The following is a 15683-nucleotide window of genomic DNA, read 5'->3' as shown; positions in this document are numbered from 1 at the left end:
AAATTTTAATTTACACTTGGCATCCAAATGCTTATGAGGCATGTTTTATATTTTTTTTTATATTTTCAAGTGTTAAAATGGATGTGTATTTGTAAAAGGCTCACTTTTGACAAGATGAACCACCCCTTTCTATTAAAAAAAAAAATTGTGAGCAGATAGGATAGAATTTGAAAGCAAAAGATTAAGGTCTCACGACAAAGGTGACGTGGCCATGGAAATCTTTAAAAATGTCCGATTGGATGTCGGCCAAAATCATTTTGGGTCCCGCCTTGTACGGCGTGAATTGAAATCGGACGCGGGTGCGAGTGTTGGCCTTCAAGTCGGGAAGACTGAGAGAGGGACAAAAAAAAGGCAGAAGCATTACATTGGGAAGTGCAATAATGATCTAAAACAAAAGTGTCGAAATCCAAATGGAACGACTACTTGGTTGGAGTTACCTGAGCGGCATTTCCTCGCGGAAGATGCCGGCTCCCGCCAAGGTGAGCGTCAGGCCCGTCAGGGTCTCCTGGAGGGGGTTCATGAAGACCACCTCTGCCGACGCCGGCCGGTGCCGTTGGACGCCGCTCTCAACCTGCCGGGCGCAGGTTCAAAACCCAAATGAGTTACAAGTGAGCCAAAATATAGAGTACCGTATTTTCACGACTATTCGGCGCATCGTATTTTACGGCGCAGTGTCAGTAACGAGTGCTATTTCTGTATTTTAGACACGCAAAGCACGCACCGTTTTTTAAGACGCATATATATTATATATTATATATGGATGAACATCGAAACGCAATAGCGCTGGCTACCGGAAGTAGCCTATTTCCGGGTTCCGGTGCGCAGTGACTGCTGGGAAATATAGTTCTTGCACGCTACACCCACAAGCTAAAAACACGTTTTTAAAAAGGCAACGGAAGCAAAACTGAGTTGGGTTGTACTGTATTTAGACATTTTACAACTTACTCACGTCATCATCACCCACAAATCCATCAAAGTCCTCATTTTCTGTGTCCGAATTAAACAATTGCCCAAATGAGTCTTCCAAAACGGCGGGCCCCGCGGTTGTAGTTCTTAAGCCTCCGGGAATGACGGCAAGCTCCGAGTTATTATATATAATATGTATACATAGTTCACAGTCTAGCTTTGAATGCTCTGTTGACGCCAACATTTAGCGGCAGGATTTCTTTTGTAAATACAGCCGAAATGACGGCCAGCACCAAATTAGTGTGCTCGCCGTCATACTAACTGTATTGAAGAACTGGGTGTATTAAGAACTCTATATCACAGCAGTCACTGCGCAGTACTTTATCTACGGGAAAATAGTAGAGTCGGTCGGGGGCTGCTTGCCGCAGTTATCCTATCGACTGATTTATTTGATTTTATGGTGATAACAATTTTAGTATTGGTCCATATATAAAGCGGATTGGATTATACGGCACCCTGTCTATTTTGGAGAAAAAAAATTGAGTTTTATGCGCGCCTTATAGTCGTGAAAATACGGTAAGTGGCCTGGGAGTATCCCCCTTTGCGACTGTACTGTCTAACTTATAACTATGCCTTTTCTTGCTACTGTCACAATGAAATTTCCCGAATACGGGATGAATAAAGTTATCCAATCCAATCCAATCCAAAACCATCAGAATGTGACCTAAAACCAACTGGAAGTGACCCGGAAATGTGCCAAAATCAACCTGAAGTGAACTAAATTGCCCAAAAATGCCTTAACAGTTGGGGGAGGGTTGGTTAAACCCACCACCCCTCCCCACACACCCACCAAAAAGCCACGGCGGCACTTACGGTGACAACGACGGGGGGGTCCCGTAGGACCACTTTGTCCTCGGCCAGGTAGGTTTTTTCCGGGTGGCGCTTGTCCGTCACCAGGGCCGACACGTTCAAGCTGTCGGCGTGGAGCATGTGCTTGTAGTAGGAAGTCACGGGGATGCGGACGGCCACGGAAAGCTCTGCAACACACACACACACAAAAAAATGTTGACATATTTTACGAGCTCGCCTCAAGACCTCTCATTTGAGATGGGATTTGTCGTACCGTATTTTCACGACTATAAGGCGCGCATAAAAGTCAAAAATTTTCTCCAAAATAGACAGGGCGCCGTATAATCCAGTGCACTTTATAGATGGACCAATACTAAAATTGTTATCACGATAAAATAAATCAGTCGATAGGACAACTATGGCAAGCAGCCCCCGACTCTACTATTTTCCCGTAGATAAAGTACTGCGCAGTGACTGCTGGGATATAGATTTCTTAATACACCCAGTTCTTCAATACAGTTAGTATGACGGCGAGCACACTAATTTGGTGCTGGCCGTCATTTCGGCTGGATTTACGAAAGAAATCCTGCCGCTAAATGTTGGCGTCAACAGAGCATTCAAAGCTAGACTGTGAACTATGTATACATATTATATATAATAACTCGGAGCTTGCCGTCATTCCCGGAGGCTTAAGAACTACAACCGCGGGGCCCGCCGTTTTGGAAGACTCATTTGGGCAATTGTTTAATTCGGACACAGAAAATGAGGACTTTGATGGAAATTGTGGGTGATGATGACGTGAGTACGTTGTAAAATGTCTAAATAAAGTACAACCCAACTCAGTTTTGCTTCCGTTGCCTTTTTAAAACGTGTTTTTAGCGTGTGGGTGTAGCATGCAAGAACTATATTTCCCAGCTGTCACTGCGCACCGGAACCCGGAAATAGGCTGCTTCCGGTAGCCAGCGCTATTGCGTTTCGATGTTCATCCATATATAATATATTTGCGTCTAATGAAATGGTGCGTTCTTTGTGTGTCTAAAATACAGAAATAGCACTCGTTACTGACACTGCGGCGTAAAATATGATGCGCCAAATAGTCGTGAAAATATGGTAATTGTATATTTGGGCGATTTTTACCCGCGGAAGGCTTCAGCGTCTCCTCTCTGACTCGCGATTGGACCTCGGCAACGAAGGTGCCGTTGTAGCGGAAGGCCTCCACGGTGACGTGGATCCGCAGGTTCCGATCCACTCCGCTCTCGCTGCTCAGCAGCAAGTTCACTTGCACGTCTTGGCCGTATTCGGGGACGCTAACGTCCTCGAAGCGCATGGTGAGTTTGAGCGGCTTGAGCGGGGAGGGGTCTCCGTCCAGGGCCGAGCCGCCACCTTCGCCGCTCTCTTTGTCGTCGCTAATGGCGTACTTGAAGACGGCGCGCTCTTCTTCCGAGCCTGAAAAATAAAAGAATTGCTCAAATTGAATTGTGATCAGAAAAACATTGTCAATAATTGATTGAAAGTATTTTTTTTTGAGTATATATAAAATAAAATAAAAATTGCAGGGAAAGAAATATGAGAATAAACAAAAAAACTATCATTCAAATAGTCATAAAAATAAAAGTGAAAATACTATAACATTCTCAAATTAAAAGTCATTTGGATTTTTTTTTTAAATCAGGAATAATTATTTTTCAAAATTAAAAAAATGGAATACATATCAATTTGAAAAAAATGTAAAAAAAAGCAATAACCAAGCCCAAAACAATAGAAAATAGTATCTTTCATCCAATCACGTGGCGTCCAATCATCCTTCCTAGCTTACTTAGTCCATCACGTTGAAATATTGCTATTTTTTTTCCGAGAAAAAAATGTACTTGTGTCAAACACTCAAACTGTTTTTTTTCATCGATTGGACGCAGAGCTTGTGACTGGTAGACGCCCAATCCGTTTCAACAAGTACATACTAGTCGATGGCAGCCTATGAGAAAGTGGGCAGTACCGTGTGCAGGGAGGGGCGTGGCTTCCACCCGTGACTCACCTTCCTGGTGTTTGTAGGAGTTGGTGATGGTGACCCTCTGGTCCGATCCCACCGCTTTGGTGGAGATCTTCTTTCCCACGCGCTTGGCGTTGGAGGTCATGGCCTCCAGGGTGCCGTCGGCTTTGACCTGAAACAAAGATGTTTGGCCTTTTTATGCCCCCCAAAAAGCTCCGCCCTCGGAATCGCAGCCAGCTCACCAGCCAGTCCACGCAGTCCGCGTTGACTTCGGCGAAGACGAAGGGGACGTCGTACGGTAGCTTCGTCTCGCCCCGGAAGACCGCCGAAACGGAGGCGGGGCCGCACTGGTACAAGCCTGATGGTGGGAAACGGCCATGGTCGTCAATGCCGGTGGAAGGACAGACAGTTGGCCTTCAGTGTTTTCTCCAATTTTCATTTCATTTTCCCCCCAATTTAAAAAAAACAAAAAAATCTGTTAGTATTGTCTTTTTTTAAATTTATTTTTAGGTTACACGTTTTTTTTTAAAGGAAAGAGTAAACATTCTACGTATTTTTTTAAATTTGAAGGGGTAATTCATTCACGGATGAGTGGTTAGCGCGCCGGGCTGGCCGTTCTGGGGTCGAGGGTTCGATCCCAGATGGGTCCTCGCCGTGCGGAGTTTGCATCTCGTCCCCGTGTTTGCGTGGGTTTTCTCCAGGTACTCGGCTTTCGTCCCACATCCCCAAGAGACGCACGCTAGGCTAATCGTACCGTACCGTCGCTGGGCTCCTGCGGCGTGCCGTCCAGAACTTGCCAACCGTCGTACTCGCCGCCGGCTTCCAGGTCGGGACGCTTCATCCAGGACTCCACCCACACGTGGTAGTTCCTGGCACGCGTACACGAAACGTCCGACCTGAGGTCTGGTACCGAGACTCGATGGGGCGGAGGGGGCGCTCACCAAATACTGTCCGGGGACTCCTTGTGCTCGGCGCCCTCGTCGGCGTGGTAGACGTCGATGGTGAGGTTGGAGTCGGTGTCGTGCGCCGAGGCGAAGTTGGTGACCACGCGGGTGGGCACGCCCAGCAGACGCATGACTGGAGGCGGAGACCCCGCCCATTGGCCTCACTCCCCTAACACTTAAGACGACGGCGGCGTTACCCGAACAAACGATGCCGGCGAAGACCCAGCATTGTCCGTACTTGACCGGGCGGCCGCTCTTCTTCCACTTGGCGAGGATGTCGTGGCTGCCGCTCCAGTGGGACGGCGACTGGCCGCCGGCGAAAGAGTCCGACCAGTTGCCCACCAGCACGCCGTCGTCGTCGGTGTTGTTCACCTGCCCGGGCGGGAAGGGGAATCGCTCGCCGTCGGCTCCGAAAGGGGAACGGCCCCAAACCGGACGGGAAAGTTACCATGGCGCTGACCAAGCGGCCCACGTAGGCGGGGTCGCCGCGGGCCGCCAGATCGGTGGCGGGGTCCTCTCTGTACTTGAGGTTCTTGTCCAGGATCTGAAGGCAAATGTCCACCATGTCGTCTTCGAACTGAAAAAGAAGGAAGAAGGGCAATGGAGCGCATGGTCCAAAAGATCGGAATAAAAACAGCCGCCCTCGGCGACGATTTCGTACGTGTCCGTAGTCCCAGGTCAAAGGCGTTATGTAATTGGAGCTTCCTCGGAAGATGACTCCGTGTTCATTCAGCACGTACTCTCGTCTCTCCCGCTCGTCCGACAAGAAGACGGAATCCCCTGCGTGGACCGCAAATAGCACAGCGCTAAGCTAAAGCTGCGACCACAAAATGGCGTGTGACAACATATCTATTGCAATATGAGACCGCTCAAGTTAAAAAAAGACTTTTTGACTCATTTAAATTACACAAAAACTCAGAAAATTGAAATATGTCAACTAAAGTGCAATCATGTTTGTAAATGAATGGCTTTTGGTTTTTGAAATGTAAATGAATCCATCGACAAGTGCATTAAGCATTCGATATCTGGCGCCATCTGGCGTTGTGAATGGGTATCACGTCTAGACCCCCAATGGAAGACCACCTCCACCCACTTTTTCAGTCTTATTTCAACGCAATGTCAGTCTTTCACTGCCATTGAGAGTTACAGACACCAAGGCCGGTCGACGGTCCAAATTGGATTGGACGCCGACGGCAACCGACCGGTGGATTTGGGAAAAAAAGGGGAGGAACGTACCCGGGAACCAGGGGTTGAAGAGCAGCACGAAGGTGGCCAGCGTCTCCTCCCGGTCCCACAGCGAGGCGTCCAGAGCGTACCTGCCCACGGGGGCGTCGGCGGGCGCCGTGAGCAGCACCGCCGGGGCCGAGGGGGCGGAGCCGGCCTCCAGCGCCGCCTTCCACGAGGACGGCCCGCCCGTCGGCTCGGAGACGCCGAAGCGACACCGGGTGCCCTTCTCCTCCGACGCGTCTTTGCCTGGTGGACATTTAAAAGTCCAAATCTTCAATGGATAAAATGACTGGTGCTCCATGTTATCCTAATACGACTTCTTTCTTTCATTATTATCATACAAATAGAAGATAAGGAGAAAGTGTCATTCATTAAAGATGGTTGGATGTCATAAAAACTTGTTCAAATGAGTATGAACTCTTTGAAAACGTGAAAAGTAGTAAATACAGTAATCAGCATGGATTTTCACATTTTTATGAACTTAAATTATTTTTTAAATATAAAATCCACGATGTAGTGAAACCATGAAAGTTGAACCCGTGATATTCGAGGGATTACTGTACTATATTGACATTTTTTGGGGCTTTACTAATAGTGATAATGCTATATAGTACCTATATTTTTTTTCAATAAATACAAAAGAATTGGAACATTTTTAAAAGTTGAATTAAAAAGTGACATTCTCCTTTTTCGTTTTGTCATGCTTACTGTTGGATTTATTCTGGGATGTTTCTATATTTTCATAAGCATTTTAATAGGTAATAAAGCTATAAATTAATTTGTGCTTTATGTTGGGACCAAGTAAGAGGACACTTTCCCCCACAGCTGCTTTCAAGCCCAGTTAATTGTTTTCAGGACTATTGACTATTGAAACCGTAACGCTTGCTCTTACCGCCGGTGTAAACGATGAAGGCCAGGGAATCGACGCCTCTTCGGAAAGGCTTGCCCAATTTCAGGGTGACCTTGAAGGACTGTCCTCGCCGGACGACCAGCCGATCGGGTGGGAGCTCGCCGGTCCGGTGCGCCTTGTTGTTGCTCTCGGCGTAGACGTCCACGCCCTTGAAAACTGACGCAAAGGACCCCGTTATTTTCAGACGTAAAGAAATAAGTTAAGGCAGTTGACTTTGAGGAGGACCACACCACACCGCGAGGTGATGTTTGCGTCAAAATGCATTGACGATCCATTCGATGGCGTGTCAAAGCATCTGATATTTATTGAGTGGATGCCATTGACGCCGCTTGACCACGGCCTCGGCGCTTGGGGGCGTCAATGGCAGCCAACGTGTTCATACGGGCTTACTTCCTGTTGGTTTTAGGTCTCCCGGTGTTCATTTTGGGGACATTTCCGGGTCACTTCCTATTTTCTCACTAGTAGACGTCCAATCCATTTGTGGCTATGTTGGCTGCCAACCCTTCCCCTTTCAATAGGTTGGACTTCTAGCGCCGAAAACGACGACGGGAAGCGTGCCAGCCGAATAACTTGCTGCTCGTCACGCGCGCAATTAAGGCCGTGCGTAGAAGCGGTTGGGGACGCAGAATGTGGACTTGGAGGTGTCCCAAGACCCGAAGCTAACGCTAACCTTTGAGTGAGTGGTGGCGTTTTCTTTCTCTCCGTTTGTTTGTGCCGAAAGCAAAAACAAGACACCTCATGTTAGACATTTATTACCCTTGACAATATTATTATTGCTTTAAGACGCAGGTCCAAAATAAAAAAAACTGAATACATTTCTTGTGCGTCTAAAAATCTATTTAAAAAAAAACGGAATTAATACATTGCTAGGATCGAGTCTGTTGGGGTTATTCTGGATAATATTATAGATGTATGCATTTTAATGACTTTGGTATAAGAGTGTCTTTAATTTGAGCCTGGGGCAAACTTGAGGTCACCCTCCAGGACGGCTAGCTCCAGCTTGTTGACGCTCCAAGGACTGTTTACTGGGAGATAGACCTGGCAACCCAGACACCCAGATGCAAGTTCGCAATGAACATCTACGAAGGACTCAAATTGCTTTGACTGGGACGCCGGCAATTTACCTTATAAAGAAATGATTATGCTTATACTGCAAATTCTTACGCATGTGTTTTGGTTTCGATCTGATATGAGCAGTTGTTTTTTGACCTTAAGGGTGTTATTCGGTTAGCTTATGCAATTGTTTTGAATCAGAATACATTAAATGTTTTCAGTATGTCGCAAATAAATAGAGAGAAGAGCATGCCGCTCGTCAGAAATACTTTTGAACGAAGCCACGTTATGAGTGATTTCTCCTTGCAAGTTGTAATCAGTGTATGTTAACGATGTCTTCCTGTTTAATTAAATGACTAATAATAATTAAATGGTACTAATCATTATTCCATCGGAGTCGTTAACGAGGGTGGTCTTTGGGCCGGCTATTTGGCAAAGTGGAGACTTTTCAGAGCGCATTTTTTTTGAAAAATACAGATGTTTAAAGGAAAAGTGGTCCGCATCTAATGATAAATCACGTCAACGCGTGACATGGGCGAGCGAGGGTGGAAATAGGAAATGATTTGCAACTCACCCGAGTCCAGCGAGGTCATCTTTGCACGCCGACGTGGTGTTTGAAAGGCCGCAGGAAAGGAGTAAAGCTAAGCTTGGAAATACCTGCAAAGCACAACAGGCCTGGCAAGCCTTTTATCATGCCCGAGGACCAGAGCGAGTCAGTCAGGTTTCAACCGCAACGTACATACTCTCATTTCAACTTCAAGTGGCATATTTTTAAACCCACGCAAGAGGACAAATTCTTTTTGCAATTGGCGTTGTCAAGTCCAAAAGGTTTTCAAGCTTTTTTTTTTTTTTCATCTTCCTGGAGAACAACATTGTTGTGAAATGAACTTCAAATGTTAAGTTGAAGATAGTGTTTGACTTTTTTGGGGGGTGTACCCATACCTGTCAACCTCTGCCGATAACTGCCCTTATAAATGATTATGATTCCCCTTACAAACCCCCCAAAAACCTTACAAACACCGTACGACTGTAAGGTTTTTTGGGGGTTTGTAAGGGGAATCATAATCATTTATAAGGGCAGTTATCGGCAGAGGTTGACAGGTATGTGTACCAAATTTCACGAGATGAAGCGCAACTCAATTTGGGATCTGACTTTTCAACGACGACAACAAAAAACGATGTTTTCTGGCACCCTTTGGTGATAGGTCGACTCATTCGGGATATTTATGGCAAATTTCACGTGGCCAAGTGGGCCTTGGCGGCTCAATTTCTATTTTTTAACAATCCTAGGACCAGTTAACTGTCGCAGGAAGCCCTAAAAACGGCCAAAATGGCCGACTTCCCGCATCTATTCGGGCTTGGGCATGTTGAGACTTTTTTTGCGGGTCTCCTCGTGAAAAAATTGGATCTTGCTGACCTGCATTCGTGCTTGGAATTGTGGAAAATCCCGTTTTTTGGCAGCGCAGGGACGACTCTCACTTGTTGTACATTTCCACTGTGACCGACACAAAATCTGTCAACTTTTTCAAAGACAATTTATTTGAGCGACAACAAAAAACGGAGCAAAAAAACGAGTTCTAAATTTACATTTTCATCTTTCAGCGCCATCGACGATGTTAGACGTCCAATCCTCCTCCCACGTTTTGAATGATGTGGCGTCCAATCATCCTTCTGCTGTGAAGTGACATGAGAGTTGAAGACTAGTTTAGGACTAGTAAACGTCCAATCTATTTGAAGCGGGAGGATGGCATCGCTCCCGTTTTAAATGGATTGGACGTCTAGCGCCGTCGATGGCAGACAAAGCGACAACAAATATACGTCAAGCATTGGAGGAATACAAAAGTACATCATAATAAATAATTTGGAGTTTAGCAGCCAATAAGCTAATCCTTGAAAATAAATACATCCATGTTTGTTTACCTCATTCTTTCATTGTCTTTTTAAAAATGAAAATGAAAGGACTTGAAGTCCTTTCAGTTTTGTGAAAGCCGCCCTGGGGGAAGGAAAGTTTGGACACGCCTTCTTTAAATTGACATTTTTACACTTGGTTTTAAATGGTCAATAATACGTTCACGTCCTTATGCATGACCCCAATGCTTTGTTTTTGTTTTTTTTAAATGTTCATTCATTCACCTTAGAAGCCGCTTCCCCCCACGAGGGCGGCGCGGGGGTGCCGGAGCATTTGTGAAACATAAACGGAGAAGCAGGTGTTAAACGCACGCCGCCTTTAGCCGTCCCCCCGGATGACATCTTTGGCTTTCTGCAGGTTGTGGTCCACGGCTCCGTCCAAGAACTGAACCCAGGTCACCTGGTCTTCGCCGCAGATGTGATTGGACCTGCTTTTCCGGGGACACGAGAAAGAGACGCTGTTGGAAAATCCACACGAAAGCGGATACCGCCGGAACGCCTAAGGACTGGAGATTGAACGCCTGCTACGCAAAAATTTGGCCAAAAGAAGCTATCTAATAACGATTGCACAGTTTTCTTCTTTTTTTCATCATAAATGATGCGGTAGCACTGTATGGCATCATTCAATTGATTTGCAAACTTTGTGCAACGTTCAATATTTGGGTCCTGCTGCGCGATCTTTCTGTTTATAAATGGTACCGACGGTCGAACCATTCAAGTTGTATTCCCGTGCAACGCTCACCACTTTCTCACGCGCATCAAGCTTCTTTATTATTGCCACTTTCGTTTCAAATGAAATGGCTTGCCTCTTCCTTGCACCTCCCTCACTAGAAGCCTTTCGCTTTTCACCAACCATATTGAATAATGGATGCACAAGATATTTAATGATAAAAATGTTCTTTGCGCACTGGAGATACGTTCGCGCACTTCCGCATTGCAACGAACTGGGCAGAAGAAGAAGGTGGATGCTAGGTGAGCTGAGCTCTCACAGCGCCAGGCGTCGGTCGGTATTAGCGGCGGAAAGAAGCACTACTCGGAAAAAGGCGCGCAATACAAAATCCAACTTACCAACATTTTTCGACATAAACGCAATTTGCAGACATGTTCGTATGTACCGTTGTTCGTGACTTAAATGTTTGTAAGTAGGGGAGCGTCTGTATAGTGATATTTATTTTTTCTATTACTCCGCTTGTTTTTTTGGGCTCATTATGCTCATAGCGGACATACGTGTGGAAAAAAAAATGGGGAGGGAAAACAAAACATTTGAAAAAGTAGCACTCACCTGATGATCGCAAGAAGTTCCTTCAACAGCGCCGCCAGTTTGGACACCTGCCAGAAAAAAATGAAATCAAAGAATGAGCATGATTTCTGACAATTTCCTGAATGTTGGCGTAAAAAGCTGAACAGAAAATGAATGTAAAGATGGGGGAAAAATCAATTACTGGCCTTCATGTAGTGACAAGCACATTTGAATGTTTCTGTCCAACCGGTAGAATTTGGCGTGACTGTAACTAACATGTCAAAAAGAATCTAACAGGTTGATTGATGAACTCGAATAAATGTTTTGGCAGTACTTTTGCAAGTGCGGTTTTTTCCCCGCAGGTGAGCTGTGGCTTCAAATTAGGTAGAAGAATTAGTGGTATGTGTTACAAGGTGTGGAAATCAAAAAAAGAATTGAAAGAGTACTTCAGCCAATGACTACAATTGTGAATATAATGTGTGTGTGTGCGTGCGCGTATGTGTGCTGTTGTGCACAACTGTGTGTTACTGGGCGTGTGTGTGTGTGTGCATGTTCCACTTGCATAATTTTCCACTTCATTGTAGTCCACAGGTGGGTAGAGGCATAAAGCCAGGTCATCAACTCTGTCAAAAAAAATGAAATATACATTTAAAAAATAGAACGATAGTACAAATCGTTGAGTAAAATATTGATCCCAAATTTCTAAGTGATCACATCTTGATCTAATTAACCCGTAGGAATGTAGGCATCACCTTTTGCATGAAAAATTGCCAATTATTTCTTTTACTTGATTTTTATGTGAAAAATGTTGTGGGTCAATGACTTAATGTGGACTATTTATTTATTTATTCCTTATTAATTGATGATTGTATGTATGTATGTATGTATATATATATGTGTATGTACACGTATGTGTATATGTATATGTATGTATATATATATCAGCAACACGCTTATTTATATATTTATTGATGTATTTATTTATTAACTTACTTATTACCTATCTATTTATGTCTAAAATGTCTTTTTCTGTGTCTGTATTCTCACCCCCTTGCTACTGTGACAATGAAATTTCCCGAATACGGGATGAATGAAGTTATCCAATCCAATCCAATGATTTGTGCACTTTATGGTGAAGCTCTAAATCTCATTATGCCTGTATAATGACTATTCAATTCATTTTGGGGGGGCGTGGCCGCAATCTGTTTGCACACAAAGCATTTCTCAAAATACGAGGCAATTCAAAAATAATAATGAAGGTTTTACCCGGGGCTGATTTGCTTGACGCCGTCAACCAGGCGGTCCAGCTCTTCCACCAGTTGCGGCAGTCGGGCGTCCCCGCGGGCCCTGACGGCCGCCGTGCTCTTCCTCAGGCAGGCGGCGGCCGTCTTCATCAGCCCCCGACAGGCGGCGACCAGTCGGCGGTCACGTTCCGAAAGCCACTCGTCCCGGTCGTCCGGCGCCTCCTCGCCGTCGCCGAAAGGCTCGTGGGGCTCGGACGAGGCCTGCCGGGCAAACGGCGGCGTTGGCGCGTTGAGCGTGACCGGGCCGGTCGGGGTCGCACCTGCTCCAATTCTTCGACGGCGTCTTTGACGATGGCGGTCTGCCCGCTCAGGAGCAGCAACGCGGCGGCTTTATTGTCTGACACAAAGCGACAAATGGATCGGCAGAATGAGCACCGACTGACAATTTTGGTAGCTGATGAATGACGCGTATTAACTAGGAATAAATTAAAAAGAGGACTTTCTTTTTAGGTCAACAATGGTGATTTTAAATAACTACATAACATAAAAGCATTTAGCTGCTCATCTTGAAACGTATATGAGGTCACGAGTGATCACTTACTTACAGGTTTGAATAAAACAATGAAAGCGTGCGAACCTGTCAAAAGTTAGATTTGTAATTAACTAAGTTAAGTTAATTACAAATCTAACTTTTGGCAGGTCCTGAGTGATCACTTACTTACGGGTTTGAATAAAACAATGAATTGCTATAATTAACTTAACTTAGTTAATTACAAATCTAACTTTTGGCAGGTTTGCACGCTTTCATTGATTTATTCAAAACCGTAAGTAAGTGATCACTCGTGACCTCGTATACATTTCAAGATGAGCAGATAAATGCTTTTACGTTATTTAAAATCACCATTGTTGACCTAAAAAGAAAGTCCTCTTTTTAATTCATTCCTATTTTTTTAGAAAGACAGAGTGCCAGCGATAGATAAATACGAAGAAATGGGCCATAAATCCACTAGCAAAAGAAGGGTTTGACAGACTAACCTTTAGGCAGGTGGCTAAAGGCGTCGCACGCCGACCACACGCCTCCCGTCGACGTCAACTGCTCCTGACTCAAACTGGTACAATTGGGGTGGTGGATTCAATTACGGTCATATTGACCAAGACCGCCGCACGCGCGCATACCTTTGTAGCGGTGAACTGAGGATGACCTCGAGCAGCTGCGTCACCCCTTCCAGAACTTGTACGGTGGCGTCCCGGACGTGGCCACGCAGACAGACGCCTGACAAACAAACACAAAGCATTTTCTGGAGAAATTCCATACCAAAACTCTTACTTTCCTTTTACTTTGGCTCACTCTGGTTTTGCTATAATGCTTTTTTGTTGTGAATCTGAGTTTCTAACATGACCGTTGTCATATATATACAAAGTATATTCTCATAGTATATTCTATAGCCCAATAAATGCCAATACCGTAAACATTAGAACTGTAAAAAGATAAACAACAAACACTATATTCGGATAGCGCTACTTTGCAAAGCATCCTGACAACAGGAATAACCACATTTCCCAGCATTTAGCTATGAACATCACTGACACAAAATGGCGGTGCATACATTGGACCAAGGAGTCGTGTTACCTTGGCTCTTAGGAAGCCAGTAATAAACGGTGGCGAGGCTGAGAACGCCCTTGAGCAGCGACTCGGCTAGCTTTTCTCCATCCTGCGGGACAAAAAAAGACAAAAGGAATAAGACGTTTGCCGTGTCACCGGTCATTAAAATGTCCGTACTAGCCTAGCTAACCTGCTGCGACGGTAGCGGCGGTCTGGAGAAGGCCAGACTGATTTTGGTGGCTTCCTGGGACACCACCTTCACTGCCTGGTCTGCAACACGCGGCATTGAAGGGGTTAAATTAGCACTGTGGCGTGGGCTTTATTTTGACGGGGAACGTGACGTAGAGTACTCAACTCAAAGTGTCCCAAAAGTTGGAGAGGTCGAAGTCTCCGTCTGACTCATTGGACTCGCCATCTAAGACAGAAACATTCATGTTAGCATCTTCGCTAACGTTATTGCAGACGAACCACATGCTCATAAATGATTACAATTAATGTTCAGAGAGGCAAATAAATGTATAAAATTCAAACTCAGTTGGGTGTTTTGTGTATGGGAATAATTAAATGAGTGCAAAAAGTACAAGATAATTAAGGCTGTTGTTTGCCCTCCATTACCACTTTACATTACATTAATATATTACTCATTTTATAACACAAACACGTGTAGTTTGACGATATTTATCGAAAAAAACTACAAAATTCTATAAAAACATTTTAAATCGATGATTTTTTCAAATGTTACGGTATCCTACATGCTAAACCCTGTGGCGGGAAAATGTTACCATATAAACAGTCTTGTGGATAACAAGCTAGGCTTCTCCGTAGCTTCCTGTTAAATTATTAAGTTTGAAGTGTAATAATTGACATTTATAGACTATGTAACCACACGCTTATGAAGACCACTTGTCAAAATTAGTTAGCATTTTAGCTGTAAATTACGCCGAACCAGTGACAGCAGCCTGTCGTACTCCCTCAATGCTAACCACGCTAACGCTAGCATTTTATAAAACTGCGCCACACCGACCTCCAACCCGAGCCGTCACGCACTTGACGGACTGAAGCAGGTTACGTAGAGGCACGCTGACGTTTTGCGTCGCGTTGTCTCCGGTTTCCATGTCGGGGGGAATGAAAAGCGAAGATTCCCGTCAGACGTGTTGTTGTTGTGGAACAAAAACTTTCGGAGAACATGGGGACACCAAAGGAAAAGACTCAACCGGAAGTTGTTGTTGAAAAGGTAAACGCTTTGGCGCCGTCATGTGGTCGTTTGTGTAAGCGCGACACATTCACAATGTGCTTCCATCCTGGTCAATGGCAATCTACGTTTTTTTCAATATTTGCAGTTATTTGTATACACTGGCAACATTAACCGTCATTTTTGACTAATATTGTGTATGTAACAATAATCCTGCCATATTTACACCATGAACTCATTAGCTGCAACTCACTGCACTAGATGAAACATTATCAGCTCTATTTAAAAAAATAAACGACATAAAAATAAAATGTGTGTCAGGAAATGGGAAGTGAGGACTTGTGCTGCCCCCAGACAGACATGACCTCATCATGCACTGACGCTGCTGCAATGATGGGATGTCGTTTTGTCATTGCCAGCTTTTCCACTCTGTCACATGACCTAACGTTATGTCATCTGCTTTTTTGATCGACAAAATGATTCTTGATGATTTGAATTTGAACGTTTAATTGCAATTATTATTTATTTATCCTAAATCTATTTTCGCTTCACATTTTTTAAATTTCTCTTAAGCTTTAGATAGATATTTCAATTCATTAGAAAATCTTACCCAAATGAAA

General features: G+C 44.6%; 2 protein-coding genes across 5 annotated transcripts; both read right to left on the bottom strand.

Annotated features, from left to right (window-relative positions):
- Window positions 1-93: 93 nt before the first annotated feature.
- On the bottom strand, window positions 94-8678 carry tgm8 (transglutaminase 8). The gene is made up of 14 exons (XM_077603488.1): window positions 8451-8678; window positions 6806-6979; window positions 5923-6159; window positions 5348-5466; window positions 5135-5263; window positions 4884-5058; window positions 4684-4819; window positions 4502-4611; window positions 3985-4100; window positions 3788-3914; window positions 2893-3201; window positions 1780-1943; window positions 438-571; window positions 94-329 (listed from the first exon to the last, which is right to left on the bottom strand). Exons 1-14 carry the CDS (start codon window positions 8467-8469, stop codon window positions 182-184), a joined length of 2097 nt encoding a protein of 698 aa, XP_077459614.1. The 5' UTR covers window positions 8470-8678; the 3' UTR covers window positions 94-181.
- A 321-nt stretch (window positions 8679-8999) lies between these two features.
- On the bottom strand, window positions 9000-15093 carry ccndbp1 (cyclin D-type binding-protein 1). Of its 4 annotated transcripts, XR_013300764.1 has the most exons (13): window positions 14896-15093; window positions 14227-14286; window positions 14062-14141; window positions 13899-13980; window positions 13445-13541; window positions 13304-13377; window positions 12589-12665; window positions 12291-12529; window positions 11587-11647; window positions 11067-11113; window positions 10010-10215; window positions 9464-9550; window positions 9000-9371 (listed from the first exon to the last, which is right to left on the bottom strand). XR_013300764.1 is itself a non-coding variant. In XM_077603897.1 (11 exons), the coding sequence occupies exons 1-11, from the start codon at window positions 14984-14986 to the stop codon at window positions 10104-10106; spliced, it is 1020 nt and encodes a 339-aa protein (XP_077460023.1). In that variant the 5' UTR covers window positions 14987-15093; the 3' UTR covers window positions 9393-10103. The 4 variants fall into 4 exon arrangements, 2 of the variants coding, with proteins under 2 accessions (XP_077460023.1, XP_077460024.1); XR_013300763.1 differs by lacking the exon at window positions 9000-9371 and having other exon boundaries at window positions 9393-9550; XM_077603897.1 differs by lacking the exon at window positions 9000-9371 and having other exon boundaries at window positions 9393-10215.
- Window positions 15094-15683: the final 590 nt, after the last annotated feature.

The sequence above is a fragment of the Stigmatopora argus genome, chromosome 6 (assembly GCF_051989625.1).
Source record: "Stigmatopora argus isolate UIUO_Sarg chromosome 6, RoL_Sarg_1.0, whole genome shotgun sequence".
NCBI lineage: Eukaryota > Metazoa > Chordata > Actinopteri > Syngnathiformes > Syngnathidae > Stigmatopora > Stigmatopora argus.
Note: the sequence above shows the minus strand (reverse complement) of the source record. Positions and strands in the feature narration are given on the sequence as shown.

Coding starts and splice junctions, on each gene's coding strand:
- tgm8 (XM_077603488.1), bottom strand. Junction 4,820..4,883: donor CGCCGGCATCGTTTGTTCGG/GTAACGCCGCCG, acceptor CTCCGCCTCCAG/TCATGCGTCTGCTGGGCGTG. Junction 4,612..4,683: donor GAGTCCCCGGACAGTATTTG/GTGAGCGCCCCC, acceptor TACGCGTGCCAG/GAACTACCACGTGTGGGTGG.
- ccndbp1 (XM_077603897.1), bottom strand. CDS start 14,986: ATGGAAACCGGAGACAACGCGACGCAAAACGTCAGCGTGCCTCTACGT. Junction 12,530..12,588: donor CCGTCGAAGAATTGGAGCAG/GTGCGACCCCGA, acceptor TTTGCCCGGCAG/GCCTCGTCCGAGCCCCACGA. Junction 11,114..11,586: donor ACAATGAAGTGGAAAATTAT/GCAAGTGGAACA, acceptor TTTTTCTGGCAG/GTGTCCAAACTGGCGGCGCT.